The sequence below is a fragment of the Aulonocara stuartgranti genome, assembly GCF_965226115.1.
Source record: "Aulonocara stuartgranti genome assembly, chromosome: 8".
Classification (NCBI taxonomy): Eukaryota; Metazoa; Chordata; class Actinopteri; order Cichliformes; family Cichlidae; genus Aulonocara; species Aulonocara stuartgranti.
In genome coordinates, this window is record NC_138959.1 from 635,995 (window position 1) to 654,482 (window position 18,488).

At 50.2% G+C, this 18,488-nt stretch overlaps 1 protein-coding gene across 1 annotated transcript; it reads right to left on the reverse strand.

Annotated features, from left to right (window-relative positions):
* Positions 1-1,270: 1,270 nt before the first annotated feature.
* heatr1 (HEAT repeat containing 1) lies at positions 1,271-18,076 on the reverse strand. The gene is given in 46 exon segments (XM_082543703.1): positions 1,271-1,443; positions 1,763-1,871; positions 2,073-2,231; positions 2,348-2,505; positions 2,656-2,812; positions 2,899-3,003; positions 3,077-3,211; positions 3,665-3,832; positions 4,080-4,230; positions 4,314-4,609; positions 4,692-4,832; positions 4,970-5,093; positions 5,170-5,222; positions 5,295-5,464; positions 6,237-6,366; positions 6,461-6,685; positions 6,769-6,897; positions 8,925-9,046; positions 9,126-9,286; positions 9,629-9,775; positions 10,278-10,381; positions 10,504-10,635; positions 10,804-11,043; positions 11,318-11,482; positions 11,562-11,734; positions 12,256-12,448; positions 12,530-12,678; positions 12,758-12,926; positions 13,030-13,227; positions 13,386-13,507; positions 13,597-13,793; positions 13,871-13,959; positions 14,042-14,140; positions 14,303-14,410; positions 14,493-14,610; positions 14,777-14,878; positions 14,954-15,043; positions 15,045-15,087; positions 15,090-15,241; positions 15,334-15,545; positions 15,627-15,767; positions 15,869-15,970; positions 16,061-16,202; positions 16,537-16,753; positions 16,840-16,995; positions 17,992-18,076. Coding segments are annotated over 45 exon segments (6,528 nt in total). The 5' UTR covers positions 16,982-16,995; positions 17,992-18,076; the 3' UTR covers positions 1,271-1,354.
* Positions 18,077-18,488: the final 412 nt, after the last annotated feature.

The window sequence follows — 18,488 nt, forward strand, 5'->3', positions numbered from 1 at the left end:
AGCGAAAACCTCAACGGTCAGACGACCACTATGAGCAAACACTGGGTGACAGTGGGAAGGACAAAGTCCCTTTGAACAGGAAGAAACCTCCAGTGGAAGCAGGGAGGGGAGGGGCGTGCATCCTGGCTGGGTTTTAATTAAAAATGAAAAATTACAATACCACTATTCATTCACACACTGGTGGAGGCAGCCACAGGTGTAGCCACAGGTGTAGCCACAGCTGCGCTGGGGCAGACTGACAGAGGCGAGGCTGCCATATCGCATCATCGGCCCCTCTGGCCAACACCAGTAGGTGGAAGGTGAAATGTCTTGCCCAAGGACACAAGGACCAAGACTGTCCGAGCCGGGGCTCGAACCGGCAACCTTCCGGTTACAAGACGAGCTGCTAACTCTTGAGCCACGATCGCCCCGATCCATTTGACCCTTTCACCATAGTGGTCCCTACAGTCACAGCTGCTGTTTCAGAATCAGAAAGGTTTTATTGCCAAATGTTGAGCGGGTTTACAACATTAGGAAATTGCTGCGGTGCTTCAGTGCAAACATACTGTTATAAATTAAGCTTAAATAGACATGAAAATTAAAATGAGAATAAGAATTAAAAGTGCTAAGTAGATAGATATATACATGATATATACATGAGTGCAGGTGGTGATCAGTGCAAACATGTGAACACAGCGTAGGGTCATGTGTTAGTGGTGGGAACAGTCATACGGTTATTGTTCATGTGTCCAACAGCAGAGGGGAAGAAACTGTTCTTATAGCGAGAGGTTCTGGTGTTTGCTTGCATTTGTGTCAGTGTTGATGGTATACCTGCACATAAACCACTGCATTGGACAGTGATGGGTCACTCCACACTCTGCCACCCACTGGACGTTTATTGTTACTACAGCTGTATGTTGTGTTTCATTGTAATTACTGTTATTTAACTCTTAAGTATTTTTATTCATCTTTTCCTTCCTGAAGATGAATAAAAATAAATAACATCAGGATTCTTAAGTGTTTTTATTCAACTACAGGCAGGAAAAGATGAATAAAAACACTTAAGAATCCTGATTGAATTTGTCACAATTCATGCATGACAGGGTTAAATGGTCAGAGAGCCACAGTGTTCACAGGAAAACTCTTTCCTTCCAGTGCGGTCTCCCCAAAACCAGCAGATCCAACCTTTATGATCCAGAATCGTCTGAGTGAGATGAGTGTCCTCAAGCCGGCCTTTAAACTTGACTCATGTCACCTTCTTTAAACAGGTTCAGCGTAAATAAAAAGCAGATTTGACACAAATGTTTTATTACTTCTTACATCAAAAACATCAGAATATTTATGTTTGTGCTGAAGCTTCACACCAGCGTGCGTGTTAGAAGTAGCTCTGCAGCGGCTCTCCCAGGATGTTCTCCATCTCCTGGATCACCTTCTGGACCTGCAGCTCCACCTCTTCACACTCGTCTGCAAAACAAACGGCAGGTTTGAGCCTACGCCGTTACCTGGCCTCACAGGTGGAGCGAAGCTCCACTGAAACACGAATGTGATATTTTACTGCATTCTGTTTGCATCTTATCATCTCTGATGTCGTATTTTATCTGAACCTTTACTGATATTTCTCCATGATGGTGAAAATACGTTTCATCTGTCATGCTTTTATTCTGAAACATCTGGATCTAGAGGTTTTCTCTTGTCAGAGATGTGCTGCCCTCTTGTGGCCGACAGCTACATTACATCTTAGAGCCAACAGTTAATATGAGCGGTGTCTGTGTGTGCGCCTCACCCTCCATGAGCTCAGCCAGGAAGGGGATGGTCTCCGGCAGCAGCACCATGTAGTTCTCCTTCAGTTTGGACGCCACCTCCATGAGCATCAGCAGAGAGGAGAAACGCACCTGTGGAGGAGGAGGAGGAAGCTGCTGAGTCAATAACTAACACCAACACAGAGTCTAATTTAAAACTCTTTGTATTACCATTAATTAACTCTGCCTGGCTGAGATCAGACAGCGTCAGAGTGAAGCTTGACCGACTTCTCTGCGCCTTCCAGGCGTCGCTCGGGGCTCAGGGGAGCCGGTCAGCTGTGCAGGTGGCCTTACCTTGGTGTCAGAGTGCCTGGTCTTCAGGAGGATCTGATAGTTGAGGGTCTTCCACTGCGAGTCGTCGCCCATCGCCACAGCAAACTGCCCGACGCAGGGCACCAGGTGCTGGGTGACGCGCTGCTGGTATCGCTGCTCGCCACCGACTCGATTCTCCAGCTGGACACAAACACAGAAACCATTCAAGTTCAATGTCACCAATGAAACCACGCCCAGCGGGTGGAGTCATGCAGTTTTGGAGAAATATTACACCCTCTGAAGTGTCTGCACCTCACCTGGTCTACAAGCGGGCTCAGCAGGGCGTCGCCTCGCTCGCGGCTCAGGAAACGCTGCGAGTCGTACAGGAAGGTCTTGTGGAGGCAGTCGAGGACGTACTGCAGCAGCAGGCAGCTCTTCTCCTCGCCATCGTCCTCGGAGTCGAAGAGCAGCGACTCTGCAAGAAGCAAAAGCACCGTCAAGCTTGGACAGCTGGGAAACAGCTGCTTTACCAACAAACAGCTGTTTAAATATTAACATTTAGATAAATGTAACAATTTACAGTTGAAAATCTATAAAAAGAGAAAAGTTGTGGATGAGGTCAGACCTGTGCTGTTGGTTTGTGTCAGCAGGTCTGCAAATGGTTTCACCAGGTTTCCTGCGAACAGCACGAAGAGTCCTTTGAGGCGGTCGGCGATGCGGTCGGACAGCCGGTAGAAAGTCAGCAGACGATCTTTACGCTCCGATTTGCTCCAGTCGAAGAGCTGCGGGACAGACGCACAGACACACAGTTATCGCCACACGGCGGGAAACTGGGGCGGCGGCTGAATCCTAGGCACGGCGGCGTTACCTTGAAGAAGAGCGGCCTGAATGTGACCTCTGACAGCTTCATCACCATGGCGATCAGGCAGTCGATCACGCAGCCCTCGACCTGCGCCGTCTTCTCCAGATCGCCCTGAAGACAAAAGAGACGCGTGAGAAAGGTAAAGTAATCTAAGTACATCTACTCAATCACCAGCTGAGCGGACCTGGCAATGCTCGGAGCGGAAGTCGAGTGCGGTGAGGAAGAAGGTGGTGAGCTCTGATTGGTGGAAGCTGAGCTGGTCTTTCTCCATGTGAGCGATGTGCTCCTTCAGGATGCTCAGCAGCGCCCCCAGCTGACTCTGCGGGGAAATGACAACGAGACGTTAACAGCTGAAAACCATCGGGAACCTCAGAGCGGGAACCTCAGAGCGGGAACCTCAGAGCGGGAACCTCAGAGCGGGAACCTCAGAGCGGGATTTGACGCCGATGACCGTTTAGCGCTGATTTCTACTTTTAACGTTTTTTCTGGCTTGAAGCACGAAAACATTAAATTACAGGATATTACTGCTGCTGTTTGATTTTAGACATTTAACGAAGCTCAGCGTGAGAATTTGGGATTTTAAGTCCCTGATTCCACATTTCGGTGGATGTTTGATTTGTTCTCGTGGAGCCATTTTAAACGACTGACTCCAATAATCAGAGCAAGTGTCTTTGGATCATTCTGGAAAACTTTAAGCCAAGGCGCACACACAAACTTTGAACTTTACTCCTTCAGTAGAAAACAGTAAACACACCTGAAGCTCGACTCTCACCTTCTTATCGACCACCATAGTGTTGTAGCACCTGCTAATGGTGGGCAGTAGGACCCTGGGGGGCAGTTTGGTGGCAAGGGTGCTCCTCAGGGAGGCGAGACGGATGGAGAGCTGGGCGGAGGAGGAGGAGGAGGACGAAGTCTCCATCAGCCGGGTCAGCCGACACACCTGCAAGAACGAAGAGGAATAACGAATAATAGAATCCCTGTGACACTCGCGTCACACTCCAGGTGAGCTGGGACCAATCAGCACGTCTCCTCAAAGCAGCAGCGACATCGAGCCGTACCATTTCAGATGAAAAGAACGAGGCGCTAGGAAGAGCGCACAGCACGATCCAATCAAAGCACAGCTCCACCGCAATCCTTTATAACCTTTGTTTTGTTTTTCTGATGCAGTGCTCGCGGGGCGGCGTTACCTGTAAGGTGGCGTCGTGCAGGTATGGGCTGATGAAGTGTGGCAGCGTCTCTGTGACCCGCTGCAGGGCAGTGACGGCGCTCAGCAGGTAGATCTCGTTGGTCAGAAGCTCCTTCCTGTTTTGGAGCGCGTGCAGTATGGCTGGCATCAACCTGCGGAAACAAACACGCGTCAGCTGACTGGAGGGCGGCTTCCCCACCTTGTCGTGTGAGGGTGAAGGACGGGCATGACAGACCTGGGTAACTGCGGGATGGCGAGGGCCTTCAGTGTGCTGACCACCTCGGCGATGCAGAGCAGAGCGCTGCCCATCACGTTCTTCTCCTCCTCTGCCGCCGCGACGAGCTCCACGGTTTGCAACAGCACGGGCACGAACGTCTCATGGTGGTCGGACCCAAAACTGCGACAGAGCAGCTTGAGGCTGAAGAGCGCCGTCTGGCGGTTGATGGCCTGCTCCGCTCCGTCCACGACCTTCCTGTGATCTTTGCCCACAATGTTCAGCAGGTCGCCGATCAGCTGGAGGAGCACGGTAACCTGAGGGCAGACAGGAAGTTGATGTCATCGTTTCATACCCAAAACACGCTCTGCGGAGAACTCTGACATCACTTCCTGTTACCTGCTGTGCATCCCACTGTGTTCTGTGCTGCAGTTTGTTGTTGAGCAGGTCCATGGCCTTCCTCCTGACCGATGCCAGCTCGTTTCCCATCAGGCCCCTCATCACCGTGATGAAGGTGTCCGTGGGCAGCAGCGCGTTCACCTAAACAAAGGTGAGCAGGTTAGAGCGCCTCTGCAGGGCGGCTTTCACTCCAGCAGCAGGAGAAGAAACTGAGGTTAACGGTGGAGGACCTGCTGTTAATGTTAACGAGAAGAGTTTAAATAAAACTGGATTCAAACCTTGTCCAGTACGTCGTAGGCTTTATTCAGCAGAACTCGCCAGAACTTGGCGGTGGGTTTGTTGGCGTTCTCCTCCACACAGCGAGCGATGCTGTGGATGTAGCGCAGGATGTCCTCCAGCAGCCTGAAACACGAACATGACATCACCTTCAACGCCACCAAACGCTCACATAACAACGTGACATCACAGCATCACTCACCTCTGCTGCAGTGGCTGTAGAGATGCGTCTATGTCATCGTCGTTGTCCGCGACCTGAAACAAAATCAAACGTTTATTGTTGTCGCACTGAGCGCGCTCCTTACCGCCTGACCTTCAGTCGCCCACCTTCCCGATGAAGCTCGCTGAGCCGAGCAGCTGAGCCGCGAATGACACGGAGAGGAACTTGAAGTGTCGCAGCTCTTTGCCGCCGTGAGCATCCACGCTGAAGATCAGCTCCTCCACCTTTTCCTCCTCCTTCTTCGCTCCTCGCCGGGCGGCGGGCCGTTTCACTGGAGCTACACAAGACAAACCCAGAAGTCCATCAGACTACGGAGGGCCAAACACGCCAAAACTCTATATATAGAATTAATGACTATATAGAGTCATTCATTCTAAATATCAAATATTTATTCAATTTGGATTAACTCATGTACTTTATACAAATTAGTTTATTTATGTTTCAATTTAAATTCAATTTCCTAAATTTTAAATGAAAGAAATTCAAATTGTTATTTTTTTTAACCATATTTACTTTTATATACATGTTTTCATAGCCATTGTTCTTTGTGGTAACATTTCTGTTTCCTTTCTTAATAATTTACCTGTTTCTTCAAGTCCAGTATTTTACTTTATTTATAGTTATTCGTTTATATCATCCTCTCTTCTTAAATTTAAAATAAATGTCTAAAATTTGAGTCAGAAATAAAAGCAGCAAATATTTTAATTTACCTTGATGTTCATTATTTTAAACATTGTATTTTTAATCTATTCCTTTAATGAAAGACAGATGATTGGCTCCTGGGTGTTTCATCTGTAACAGTAAAAATCTGCCAAATGAAACACTCGGAGCGTATTGTGATAGTAAGGGATTCTCATTAATATTAATTAAAATGTAAATGAAGTAAACTGATAGACGAATCATAACAAAGGAAATAATTCTGAAAGGAGTCAGTTTCACATTTTAAAAATACAATTGTTATCACTTTTTTCTTTCGATTTGGCACTTACAGTCCTCCATACAAAACATGATTATGTTATTGATGATGTAAAACTTTCGTTTTGTTTTACCATCCTCTTTGTCGTCTGGCAGCTGCAGCAGGAAGTTCAGGATGTTGATGAGCGAGGTCAGCTGATCGCTGATGTCAAACTGACAGCACAGAGAAATCCAGAAGTCCACGTATCGCTCCAGCGCCGCATCCTGCTCACGAAAACACAAAATAAACTACGTTAAACACGCAGAGACACGAAACGACGCGCTAAACTCCGAAGAAACAGAAGCAGGCGATTGTTACCTTCTCGCTGGTGGAGCCGGCGCTCTGTGTGGCGTGCAGCTTGAACAGGAGCAGCATTAGGACCCAGAGGAAACGGGCGGGACCCAGCGTGGTCACCAGCTGAAACAGGATTGGCAGCCGCCGGTGCTCGGGCACGTGGGGGAGCGCGTCAGCAAACACGTGCATGATCTTCGTCACCACAGCCATCACGTGAGAGGCGGAACTTCCATCAGAAAGCTGCTGGGCCTGTTGGAGGAGGAGCGAGGAAGAGTTATTGCCACGCCACTCGTGTATAACGGGCATGTTTGTCGGCTCCGTCGCCGCCTCACCTGGATCAGAGCAGGTATGACCATCTGCACCGTCTTGTCGATGACTCTGAAGCTGTAGGTGTCGTCCAGCCGCATGATGCTGGCGCCCATGAAGGTGAAGATGGGCATGATGTTGTGGAGGACTTTCTCCTGCAGGAGGAACACGAACGCGTTTGTTTTCTTGCTATTAAATAAATGTTGTTTATTTTAATTCCCATATTTATTTATTATTGATTAATTTCTTTCCTTTAATTCTTCTCTTCTAAAACAAACCTGATACTAAACGTACCAAAAATCAAAATTACTGCTTTATTTCTTTTATTTGTATCAGTTGCTGTAACTGCATCACTAACTGCTTCTCGTGTTTCCTTCTTTGGGTTCATTAAATTATAATTAAAAGTAAAAATAAAAAAAATAAGAAACAATAGTCTAATATTTGTTTAAAATGTTGGCTACATTGGTCCTCCATATCCATCAGGACATCAATATTTTTTCGTTTGTTTAAACCAGGCACGCGAAGGGTTAACTGATGGCACGACATAGCGGGACTGGCCATCGGACATACCGGGCGTGATTTTTCGCTTTTATGGGCCGATGATTTTTTTTTTTTGCAACGGTATTAAAGGTGGTGGATTGGCCAGATGCTGGCAGATGTGTAAAAATAACTCAGTTGTTTGGTGGTGGCTGTGGCGGAGCTTCTACAGAGGCCAGCAGGTGGATGAAGGGAGGGGAGGCAGGAGGAGCAGAGACCCGAGGCGGTGAACTGAACTCCAGGTAAGAAGTTATGAGCTGCAGTCTATCTGGGTCAGATATGAACCAAGTTTAGTTTATTTTCGTTGTGCTGACTTTTTACAGTCAGTTACAATAACTCGTACTGCTACTAGCTAGCATGACGGAGTTTCTATACAGCTGGGTGGTGCTATGATGTTACTGATAGTGAACTTTATTTTATTCATAAGGTTAGTTAGTAGCTGCCAACCGTGCCTCTTCTCCTCTCATCCTCTCCCCTCTCTCTCCTGTTGCTACTTCAATCATGAAACTGATCAGTGATCAGCTGATCGGCTCTCTTGTTTGTTTATCGCCCACTTTGTGCCAGAAAGAAGAAACCAGCGGATGTCGCGCTAAACAACAGCAGCACGTTTAAGCTTGATCAGCTGTTGTTAGAATTTATTTCATATTAATTTCTAGTATCAGCTGATGTTTGCTGGAGCCACAGCTGTAAAGCTGCTGGTCATGATGGTTTGGATATGTGGTGAGAGGGAAACATGAAGATGAAACCAGGAGATGTCCTTACTGAACCATCAGAGCTGTGATGGAGAAACAGGTTTACCTTTTAGGTGACATGAATGAGTTGAAGTTATGAACTGTTTCTGAGAGACTAATAACACCAGGATCCTTTTCTAAGTAGCTGACAGCTGGTGACTGTGCAGGGGCGGATCTAGCAAAGTGTTGCCAGGGGGCGGGTAGGGCATTAACAGGGAGAGGGGGGCAGCTGGAACCCACAGCTGTGCGTGTTCATGGAGCTGCATGTTCACCTGCTGGACGTCACTACCTGACAAGTTTAACTCTTCAGGACATTGCAGAGGCCTTACTGACAGTGTTTGGCTCCACATGTCTGTGTGAGCAGGTTTTCTCCCACATGAGTCCTCAGGCAGCCTCTGAATGCTGGACACTGGGAGCCCAGAGATCACAGTAACATGTGTGTCTCTGTGTTAACAAACATGCCATACTGGCCCCGTTTATTTTTCCTATCATTGTTGTGAGGAGACCATAAATAGCATTTGCATTTGCTGTTGTGGATAAAAAGTCTTTTTTGTTTCAAACTATCTGATAACTATTCGCTGACAGCTGCAAACATCTGTGAACAAATATGATCCTATAACGTGTGTAACTGTTCATATAGAGCGTTATTACATTTAATGCTAATGCATCATACGGCACACTGGCTTCTGAGGAACGTTTAGATGCACTCATCATCAGACAGGTTGCCCCTGATTTAAACAAACACTTCTGCCGCCATGATGTCATCACAGACGTGCAGAGGAGCTTCAGTCTCAGGGGGCGGGACTTAGACCGCTCTTTGTATCAGTGACATAAAACTCTCAGCTGCAAACAGAGACGGAGGAGGAAGAGCGAAGGTGGTAGTGGACAGACAGAAGAGGAGGTGGAGCTCTCACGGGGAAGATGGCGGCGGCGGTGCCCAGCAGCAGCAGGGCGTGGTGGTGAGTCTGCGGCACGTCGGACGTTCGGATGCACTGAACCACGAGCTCCACGCTGAACTTGTCTTCATCCAGGACGTCTGCACAGAGCGAGGAGAGCGCAGTGAGGCAACAAACACACACACACACACACCTTCATCATCCTCCTCTGACACCCACCTGCAGCCACAGCTCCTCCACCTGCAGCCACAGCTCCTCCACCTGCAGCCACAGCTCCTCCACCTGCAGCCAGTTTGTGGCAGATGTTGAGCAGGCAGCTGAGCAGCAGCTGCTTGGTGTACTCCGTGTTGGCGTTCTCATCGGAGCACGGCTCCATGCTCCTGACGACAGACGGAGTTATTATTACTCAAGTGTTTGTTTTTCTTTTGTTACTTCAGTTGCATTTCCATGTTTGAAATAAAATTCTATCGATCGATTTTTCATCTTTTTGTTACTCCTGTCTTAAATAAACAAACAGAAGAAGAAAAAACTCCACTTTCAGATTGGACCTCTCTGCAGCCCGGAGTCAAAATCCTGCTTCCACTTCCACACGACTCCAAACACGGATCAAATCCACACGAAGTCCTAATGAGGACTTTACTACAGCCTTCATTCTTCTTTCAGTTTAGATGAAATGACAAAACATGAGAAACTGTAGGATGTGGCGTTTCCTGTCATGTTACCTGGCGAGCAGCGAGAACAGAACCGGCACCAACACCTGGGCTCTCTTCACTTTCTTCTTGTGCTGCAGCAGCTCCAGGATCAGAGTGACTCTCCGCCACGACACAGCGCCCCCCTCTGGAGCCGCACCGCTGCTCTCCTGAGGTTTCCTGAACACACGCAGCGGTTCACACCGATCACTCATCGTGGACGCGCCACGCTTTCAGACTGAGGCTGCTTCTGGAAAATTGTGGCTCAACTAAAAGCTGAAATGTTGTCGGGATTCGTCCTGAAACTATCAGAAGGAAATCAGACCTGTTACAGGGTGAAAGTGCAGATCGGGGCCCGCAGGCTGCACGGGCGGTAAACAGCTGACGTCAGCCGGTTTAACTCATTTCTATCAACTTCAGTTCAATAATTACATCATTAAAATGGAAGGACGAGAAACGAGACAACAGCGCCACCATCAGAGTCAACCCTGAACTACAACATTGTTTTCAAGCAGATCGTCAGTAAATAAGCACAGGAGCAAATCTTCGTGTCGCGTTGCACAGAATGATCCGCCTACAACTATTAATTTGATTCGTTGTTTTCAGCTGCAGAAATCCGTGTTTGTCTGAAGGGAAACTGGTCCGATCACGTGACCTCAGGAACGCTTCAGGGCGCAAATACCTCTGCGACAGTCGGCTCCGCCGGGTCTGCTGCACCGTCACGCTGACTTTGGGTTTTTCTGGAGGAGCGAGCTCATTGGCCAGCAGCTGACAGTCAACGACGACCTGAGGCGAACGCAAAGGTCAAACGTTCAGCGATTCATCCCCAAACAAACGACCGTTTCACTATCAGCCATCTTTCTTCTTTCACGAGAAAGAAAAATGTTGAGCAGACGATCTCGGCTCACCGCTTTGAAGACGCTGCTGATGGTGTTGGCCACCGCCGGACTCCTGCTCTCCACCAGCAGGTCAAACATGGCCGACAGCAGCTTCTGCTGCACCGCCTCGTCCGCGAGGGCGGAGAAGAAGGGCTTTGTGATCTGCAGGAACACGCAGAGACGTCTGAACACGTTAAATCATCACCCGTCACTCAGACTTTAATCTGGGTTTGAAGTAAAGACTGAATAAAAGATGGACAGCATCACTGTGAGCGTGCACTCGGGTAGGGTTAGTCCCCGTCCCCCGATTGGTGGATTTGTCCTCCTGACCTGCTCCAGAGCGATGATCTGGCAGCTCGGGATGCCAGCGTGCTGCTGCGTGGAGGTCTTCAGAGCTCTGATGAACAGGTCCAGGCAGTTCTGGTCTTTGGCCAGCAGGGGCGCCGACGCCTCGTTGTACTTCCCCAGGACCAGCTGCAGGAGCTGCGCCTCGGCCTGCAGCAGGGCGGGCGTGTCGGGGCCGGTCTCCAGGAGGCGATCGAGGACAGGAAGCAGGCTGGAGAGCTCTGACTGAGAGGAGGAGGAGGACGAAGAGGAGGTCAAAGGAGACACAAAGCATGGCTCTTTAGACGAGGACGACATGATCAGACTGAGGTTAGATAACAGCACCAACAATGCTTCTCTCTGGCTGTGCGTCACGGCGCTCACGATAACGCCGCCATCAAACACGACACACCAGGAAATGAAAACCGTTCAGCTTCAAAGATCGCCAATCTGAGTCCGGCTCTAAAACAAAGACGTCAGCGGCGAATCCTCCGTTTCAGACGCGGTCCCGCCCACTCACCTGTCCGTTGACCTCGCTCAGCGCTCTCAGCAGGGCGGCGGCGATGTATGACGGGCAGCTCGGACTCTGAATGCTCCTCACCAGCAGCTGCATCGCCGCCGCCAGCTTCTTCTGCTGCGGCTTCGCTTTACTGGATGATGACTCATCGTGCAGCACGCCGAGAACCTGCGGGCAAAACAGGAAATCAGAACAACAAATACAGGAAGTCCAGATTTAAACCAATCAGCTGTTTCAGAGTCCTCACCGTGCTGAGGTAGGACGGGTCGGCGGCGATCTCCTCTGATGTCGACAGGAGCTTCTCTGTGATTGGCTGGAAGGGGGACGTGTTGGCTGCCGATAGGCTCTGCAGGACGCTGAGCGCCGCCCTCCGGACCTCCCGAACAGGAGACGTGAGACAGCAGAGCAGAGACGGGACGACTGAGGGACACAGACACACACACGCACACACACACAGACACAGACACACACGCACACACAGACACAGACACACACGCACACACAGACACACGCACGCACACACAGACACACGCACGCACACACAGACACACGCACGCACACACACACACACAGACACGCACACACACGCACGCACAGACACACACACACACACACACACAGACACAGACACAGACACACACGCACACACAGACACACACACGCACACACACACACACACGCACAGACACACGCACAGACACACGCACACACGCACAGACACACACACACACACACACGCACACACGCACGCACACACACACACACACACGCACACAGACACACACGCACACACACATTTGTTTTAATAACCTCGTACGTCATCAGCGCGTCTTCCAAACTTCGGACGTTTCATGAAACGTTAGTTTGAGGTTTGTTTACCTGAATCGACCTTTTTAAAAGATTTGTTACATTTTTCTTTTTTCTATTTTTGTAAATCTCACCTGGTGAGTTGGCGGCCGCCAGCTCCTTCAGCTTGGAGGCGGGTTGGGTGCTCAGCAGAGCTCCGCCCATATACAGTGCCCGTGTCTGCAGGACGGCGCCCACCTTCGCATCCAGCTGGTCTCCATGGTTACTGGTGTATCCCCACAGCATGCACAGGAACCTGAAGAGCACGCTCGGTTCGCGCAGGTGGACCTGAGGTGACGGTTTCTCAGGTTAGCGGCTCGCTCCATCACGCTGAAACATCATGTCTGCTCACAGGAAATGATGTCATACCTGGACGAGCAGCTTCATCAGCTCTCTGAAGCTGTCAGCCGTCGCTCCCTCGGCGGCGCCGCTCATGATTATGCTGAACAGGCGGCAGATCAGACCCAGGTAACAGCAGGTGTTTGTGTCGAGCTTCTCTGGGTTCCACCACGCCGCCCCTGGAAGACAATCATGTGACCAGTCAGCTGACCGGTTCCCTCTTCTACCTCAGCTCTCACCTGCTCTGGGAGATTTTACCTTTGAAGGAGGCGTCGTGACACTTGAGGCAGGAAATTAAGTCTCGGAGCAGAGCGACGAGGACGAAGCCGTACTCTGCGTCCGGCTGCTGTCCCTGCGCACACCTGCTTAGGTAGAGCGCCGCCGCCTCAGAGAAGGAGGTAGGCACGAAGACGGGACGCTCAGCTTCCTGTTCAGAACCAACACCATCCATCAAAACACGTCGCTGACGATCCTCAGTGCAAGCGGGCTCTGTTTAACTTTGTGTTTATGGATGTTAAAGGCCGACCGACCTGTGACGCGTCGCTCCTCACGACCTCCAGCAGGGGGCGCTCCAGGAGCGCGTAGACCCTCTGAGCGGTGAGCAGGTGCTGCGTCTCGCTCAGCTCGCCCAGACCAAGCAGCAGCGTCCGGGTCAGCACCAGGAACGCCGCGCGCTCCCTGAGGCTGGAGCGTCGCTGCTGCTCCACCAGCACGGCGAGGTTCTCCAGCTGAGCGCGACACACACGGAAACCATCAGCTGACAGACTCACAACAGATCAGTCCGCTGCTGAAAGTAGTCCCAACAGCACGGCTGCCTCGTGACTCAGACACGTTCATGCTTGAAAACGTTCACGTGAGCGACACGAGGAAAGGCGTCTGAACTCACCGCGTCGCGCCTGGAGAAGTGCTCCATGTTCGCCAGGTTCTTTGTCAGCGTGGAGACCAGCCGCTCGTTGGCCACACCCACAAAGTCGGGCTCAACGCTTCTCTTCGTCACGTCATCGAGCTCTGTGTGATGCAAAAAGTTTCAGACACTGACGAAATGATGGACAGAACTGCTTTTATTGTGAAAGCGCCACAGGAAATGGGTCTGTTACCTGGGGCCCAATTCAGGGTGAGCGGGTGATTGGCAAGGAGGGGGGACCGGGCGATGCGGCGGGCGAGGTCGAGCTGGGTCGAGGTGACGACCAGGAACGGCAGCAGCCTCCAGCCCGTCCTCGTCACCAGCTCGCCGTGCCCCTTTCCCATCCGCGGGTCGGACAGTAAACGCACCACCTCTGTCAGCACGGGAACCCTGGAGGAAGGAGTCTCAGATTTACAGGAGGTTCATGAAGGCATCATTAACAGCAGGGAAAATAAGCTTTCACTGACCATCGCTCAGCCTCCGGCAGATCGGCTCTGTGCAGCAGAGACAGCAGACACGAGACGGCGTCCTCGCGGTCCACAACGTCAAACGCCACCTGAAACACAACGAAAACCGCCATTAACCACAACGCCATCAAGCAGAACGCCATCAGACCTGTTAACCATCGTCTCACTGACCTCCAGGACTTGGAGAGCGGCGGCTACGACCTCCGGCGATTCGTCCTTCAAACGCTCCGTGACGGCGTCTTTCAGGAAGTCGTCATCCAGACTCTGCTGCTGCTCAGAGGAAACACGACCCTTAATATGTGTGGTTAAAAATGTTAGCCCGCTCAGGACCCGGAGCAGAGCCCTGAGGCGCCCCAAAGCTACACAATCACCTGCCTCAGAGGTCAAAGTTCACCTGAATGAAACAGACAGAGGATTAAACAGGAAGTCTACCTGTCCAGAGGCGATAAGGTCCTTCAGGCGCTCCACGGCCGAGACTCTGACCGACGGCTGAGGGTGTTTCAGGCTGAGCAGCAGCGACGTGTCCGAGTCGCCTAAAATCTGCCGACGCAGAAGGAAGACCGTGAGCTCAGAGAGACGAAGACGCCACAGTTCACCTGAGCGACGCCGTTTTGTAGCTCACCTGATGTTTCCCGCTGCTCAGCGACAAAGACAGAAACCGGTGGAAGAGCCGTTTCTGCGCCGTGCTGCCGATGTCGGTCACATGACCTGCGAGGACGCCGTCCAGAGCTGCACAGTACCTGATGGAGGAGAAAACTTAAACGCGGCTCCGCCCTCTGTATCCCAGAACAGCTGCGGCCGGCGGCCATGTTTTCACTGCTATTTGCGTGCAGACTCGTTTACCTGAACACGGTTCTGCGACACCTGTGCTGAACCAGGAACTATATAATATTTACTCGTACGTACTTGGACTCGAACAGGCGCACCAGAGGCAGCAGGCGCTGGTCGAGGGCCGACAGCTCTACAGGTGAGCGCTCGCTCTGACTCAGATACTCGTCCAGCAGCAACCTACGGGACAAACACGGCAGCAGTGAGAAGACGTGTCACGTGATTGGCTGCGTGGTCGGCTGAGAGGAGGCTTACTGGGCCGCGGTGTGGTCCAGGTCTTTGGTCAGCAGGACGGACTCCAGGATGGACTCCAGCACTGCGAGCCGGTCCGTCTCACCTGTGACACAAACTCAGGTCAACTCCACCTGCGGCGCTGTAAAGCATTAGACGTACATGCAGCAGGCCTCACCTGAGCTGCTGATGAACACGCTTTGGACCAGGTGAGGCAGCAGGTAGCGGAGCAGAGGGCTGACGTCGTGAACCGCCGCCATGACCTGCAGCGTCGGCACCAGCGCCGCCATCGAGCAGAGACGGCCGGCGGCTCTGAGCACACGAGAAGGAACAGACAGGTGAGAGGACGTCACGCCTGGACAGAGCGTGCCCGAAACATCACGACCAGGCGGCGTCTGTCCTACCTGGGCCCCACGGCGCCCTCCTTCTGGTTCTGCAGCAGCACGATGAGGCAGCCCACGCCCTCCTTGGCGAGGACGGGCTCTTTGATCAGAGACTTGCTGATGTGCACGGCGAGGCTGTCCACCAGGCTCGCCTCCATCACCACCTTCACCGCCAGCTGGCACACGATCATGTAGGTGGCGGCTTTATAGTCCGCAAGCGACGACTTCAGACCCTGAGGAGGCAACGACATGTGCGAGGTTAAATCTCACGTCACCTGTCGGGTCGGGGTCATGTGAATAATGGCGCACGTTACCGTCTGCACGTATGGCAGCAGCTTGGAGATGATGGTGTTGGACACTCTGTCCACGGCGTCCAGGGCGGGGACGATGGTGCAGGCGTAAAAAGAGAAGATGACTCTGAGCTGGGAGCAACTTCCCGAATGTCCGGAATACGCCTGCAGAGGAGAAGGAGAGCAGTGAATGCAGGTAACTGTGCAGGCGTCCCGAGAGCCTCGCCGCGACGTCGACAGGTAACAGGAGGGGTCAGGGAGGTCACCTCGATGGACCGGGTCACCAGGCTGCAGATGAAGTCCATGAAGCTCAGGTCAGTGTAGCAGTGAGCGATGAGAGTTCCTCTGGATAACGGCACGCCGGGTTTCTGAACAAACAACGACAAACAAAACGATTTCACGTCACTCTGATCAGCAGACGGACCTCACAGGCGCTCCAGCTCAGGCGAGTCACCCACCTGCAGGCCGCGCAGCCAGTTCCAGCGACTCGTGGCGTCGCTGATCTTCAGGAGCTGCAGGACTCTGACGAACACGTTGGTGTCGTGATACGGCAGCGCGCAGGCGAGCAGGCTGTCGGCATTGTACAGCTGGATGTGGAAGCTGAACACGGGAAAACACGGAGTCATCACGCGAGTATAAAACAGGAAACAGAGTGTGAAGGAGAGCTTCTGTGCACATTTAAGGTTCATCTAGTTAAACATCTGTTTGACTAATTAAATACGAAAAATAATCGTCAGCATTGCCATAAATGTGTTAATGAGGCGTCAGCGCCTTAAAGCTGCCGTTTCCTGAAGGACTGTTTGCTCCAGTGAAATCTTAAATCAGAAGTTTTCTGAATGGACTTTGGTTTGTTTTTCATTTATCTAATGAGTCACTGTTCAAACACAAAGTGTCATTTTCTGTATAACTGAGCTGCGACGCCTCAGCGGCTTACCGGTGAACGAGCCACTCGATGCACTTGTGAGCCGGTTTGAGAAGGAAGTATGGGCAGAGGCGGGTGAGGAAGAGCGAGATGCCGGCATCCAGCTTCTTGTTGACCTCCTTGGATTGGATGCTGCGCTCCAGGGTCGTCGAGGCGGGACTGAACAGGGTGCTCTGAAACTCCAGGAATGCCGGCTCGATTCCCAGTAGCTCCTCCAGCCCGGTGCATCCTGCACGAGGAAGAGGACAGACAGGATGAAGGTCAGGGAGGAAACGGGCTGGAGCAGGAGAAGAGGAAGAGGAGGGCGGGACTCACCGAGGGCGTAGAAGGTGCTCCTGTCCATGGACGCTGCCTCTTTGGGGTCAAAGAGGAGCGAGGCGACCTCACTGCGGGTCAGCAGGTTGGCATCGCTCTGAGGCAGCGCCAGCCTCTTCAGCTGGTGAGCTAACGACGTCATGATGTACGATGAATCTGACAGACACAAAAACAGCCAAATTCTGATGTCAGTCTGAGGCCTCTGCACAAAACTTTATTTAAACAGCAGGAAAACAGTTACATGAATCTTTAATAAAAAATAATCAACATCACCTCCTTTTTCTCCGTGTTTGTCTTAAAGGGGGAAACCTTAAATCTGCAGATTTTTAAAGGGAGTTTGGAATGTAAATTACACAGCAGATGAAAAAGGGTCACACACAAACACAGAAACAGCAGGTTTGAAATTTACATGTTGGATCAATATTACGGTACACGTGATTAGCAGAAATAGCATATTGAACAGCAGCTGTGCAAAGACAACTATTAAAACCAAACAACTGAATAATAACTTTTTTCCTCACGAATTTCAGAGTGACTGAAGAAGTGAAAGTTAAGCTCACTTTTACACAGGGCTACATTGTCTTTTAAACAAAAAATCTTAAATCTAAAGTATTTTTAAGGGACAGATGAGCCCGTTAATAATCAGGGAAACGTGGTTCCTCTGCAGCTGCGCGTTAGTAACAAAGTTTCTACACCATTTAACTCTTCAACATCAAAGCCACAAAAACTCCGGAATTATTTATTTAAAAGCCAGAAAATCATATTTAAGTTGTTTACTGACAAACTCGATCACAGCCAGATCGCCTTCTGTTAAAATACAGATTTTAATGAAACGTTTACATGGGTGGGCGCGTCCTGACATGAGCGGAAACGTTAAATCTGCCGTTTTCTGAATGAAATTCTGCATGTACAATAACTCGAGACTTATACGTTACCTCGCTTTCTGAGCACTCTTTTCGGTCAACGATCCAGATTACATGCAGCTCACAGAGAGTTTAGACTTATTCCGCCCGCACTAACACGCGGCGCTTTTATCGGGTCACAGATTAACTCGCTGTGACCGGAAATACGCGTCAAATCCAAAAAGCCTCAAAGGCTCTCCAACACTTTCAAACGTTTCAACATTTCACCGAAAAAACACAAAACTCAAACCTGAGTCCTCAAACAGCACCGACACACGTGCGTACGGTGCTCGACGTGACCGGGATCCTTCTACATCCGGTTCACTCCGGATGTTTTCCTTTTTTTCCCCCCCAATCTTTGATGACGACGCGAGATGATTCACCCCATCTACTTCCGTAAACTTGTTTTTAACAATCCGAAGAAAAACGCTTTAAAATCAAATTCAAATATATTCAGTTAAAATAAATAAAACTGAATCAATTTACATGGAAATTAATAAAAAGTACAAAAAAACTTGAACGAAAATCAGAGAAAAATAAAATGATTCTATGATCATAATATAATTTAATTTTGGTTTAAGGTTCTACATATTTTACAAAACACAACATTATAATGAAATAATTATTTATTCTTATAATATAAATAATAACAATAATAGCTATTATATTTATATTATTAGTCTTTAAAAAGATTGTATTTTATTTTGAAAGGTAGGTTTGGATGACTTCCGCACTGAAAGCGTCGCT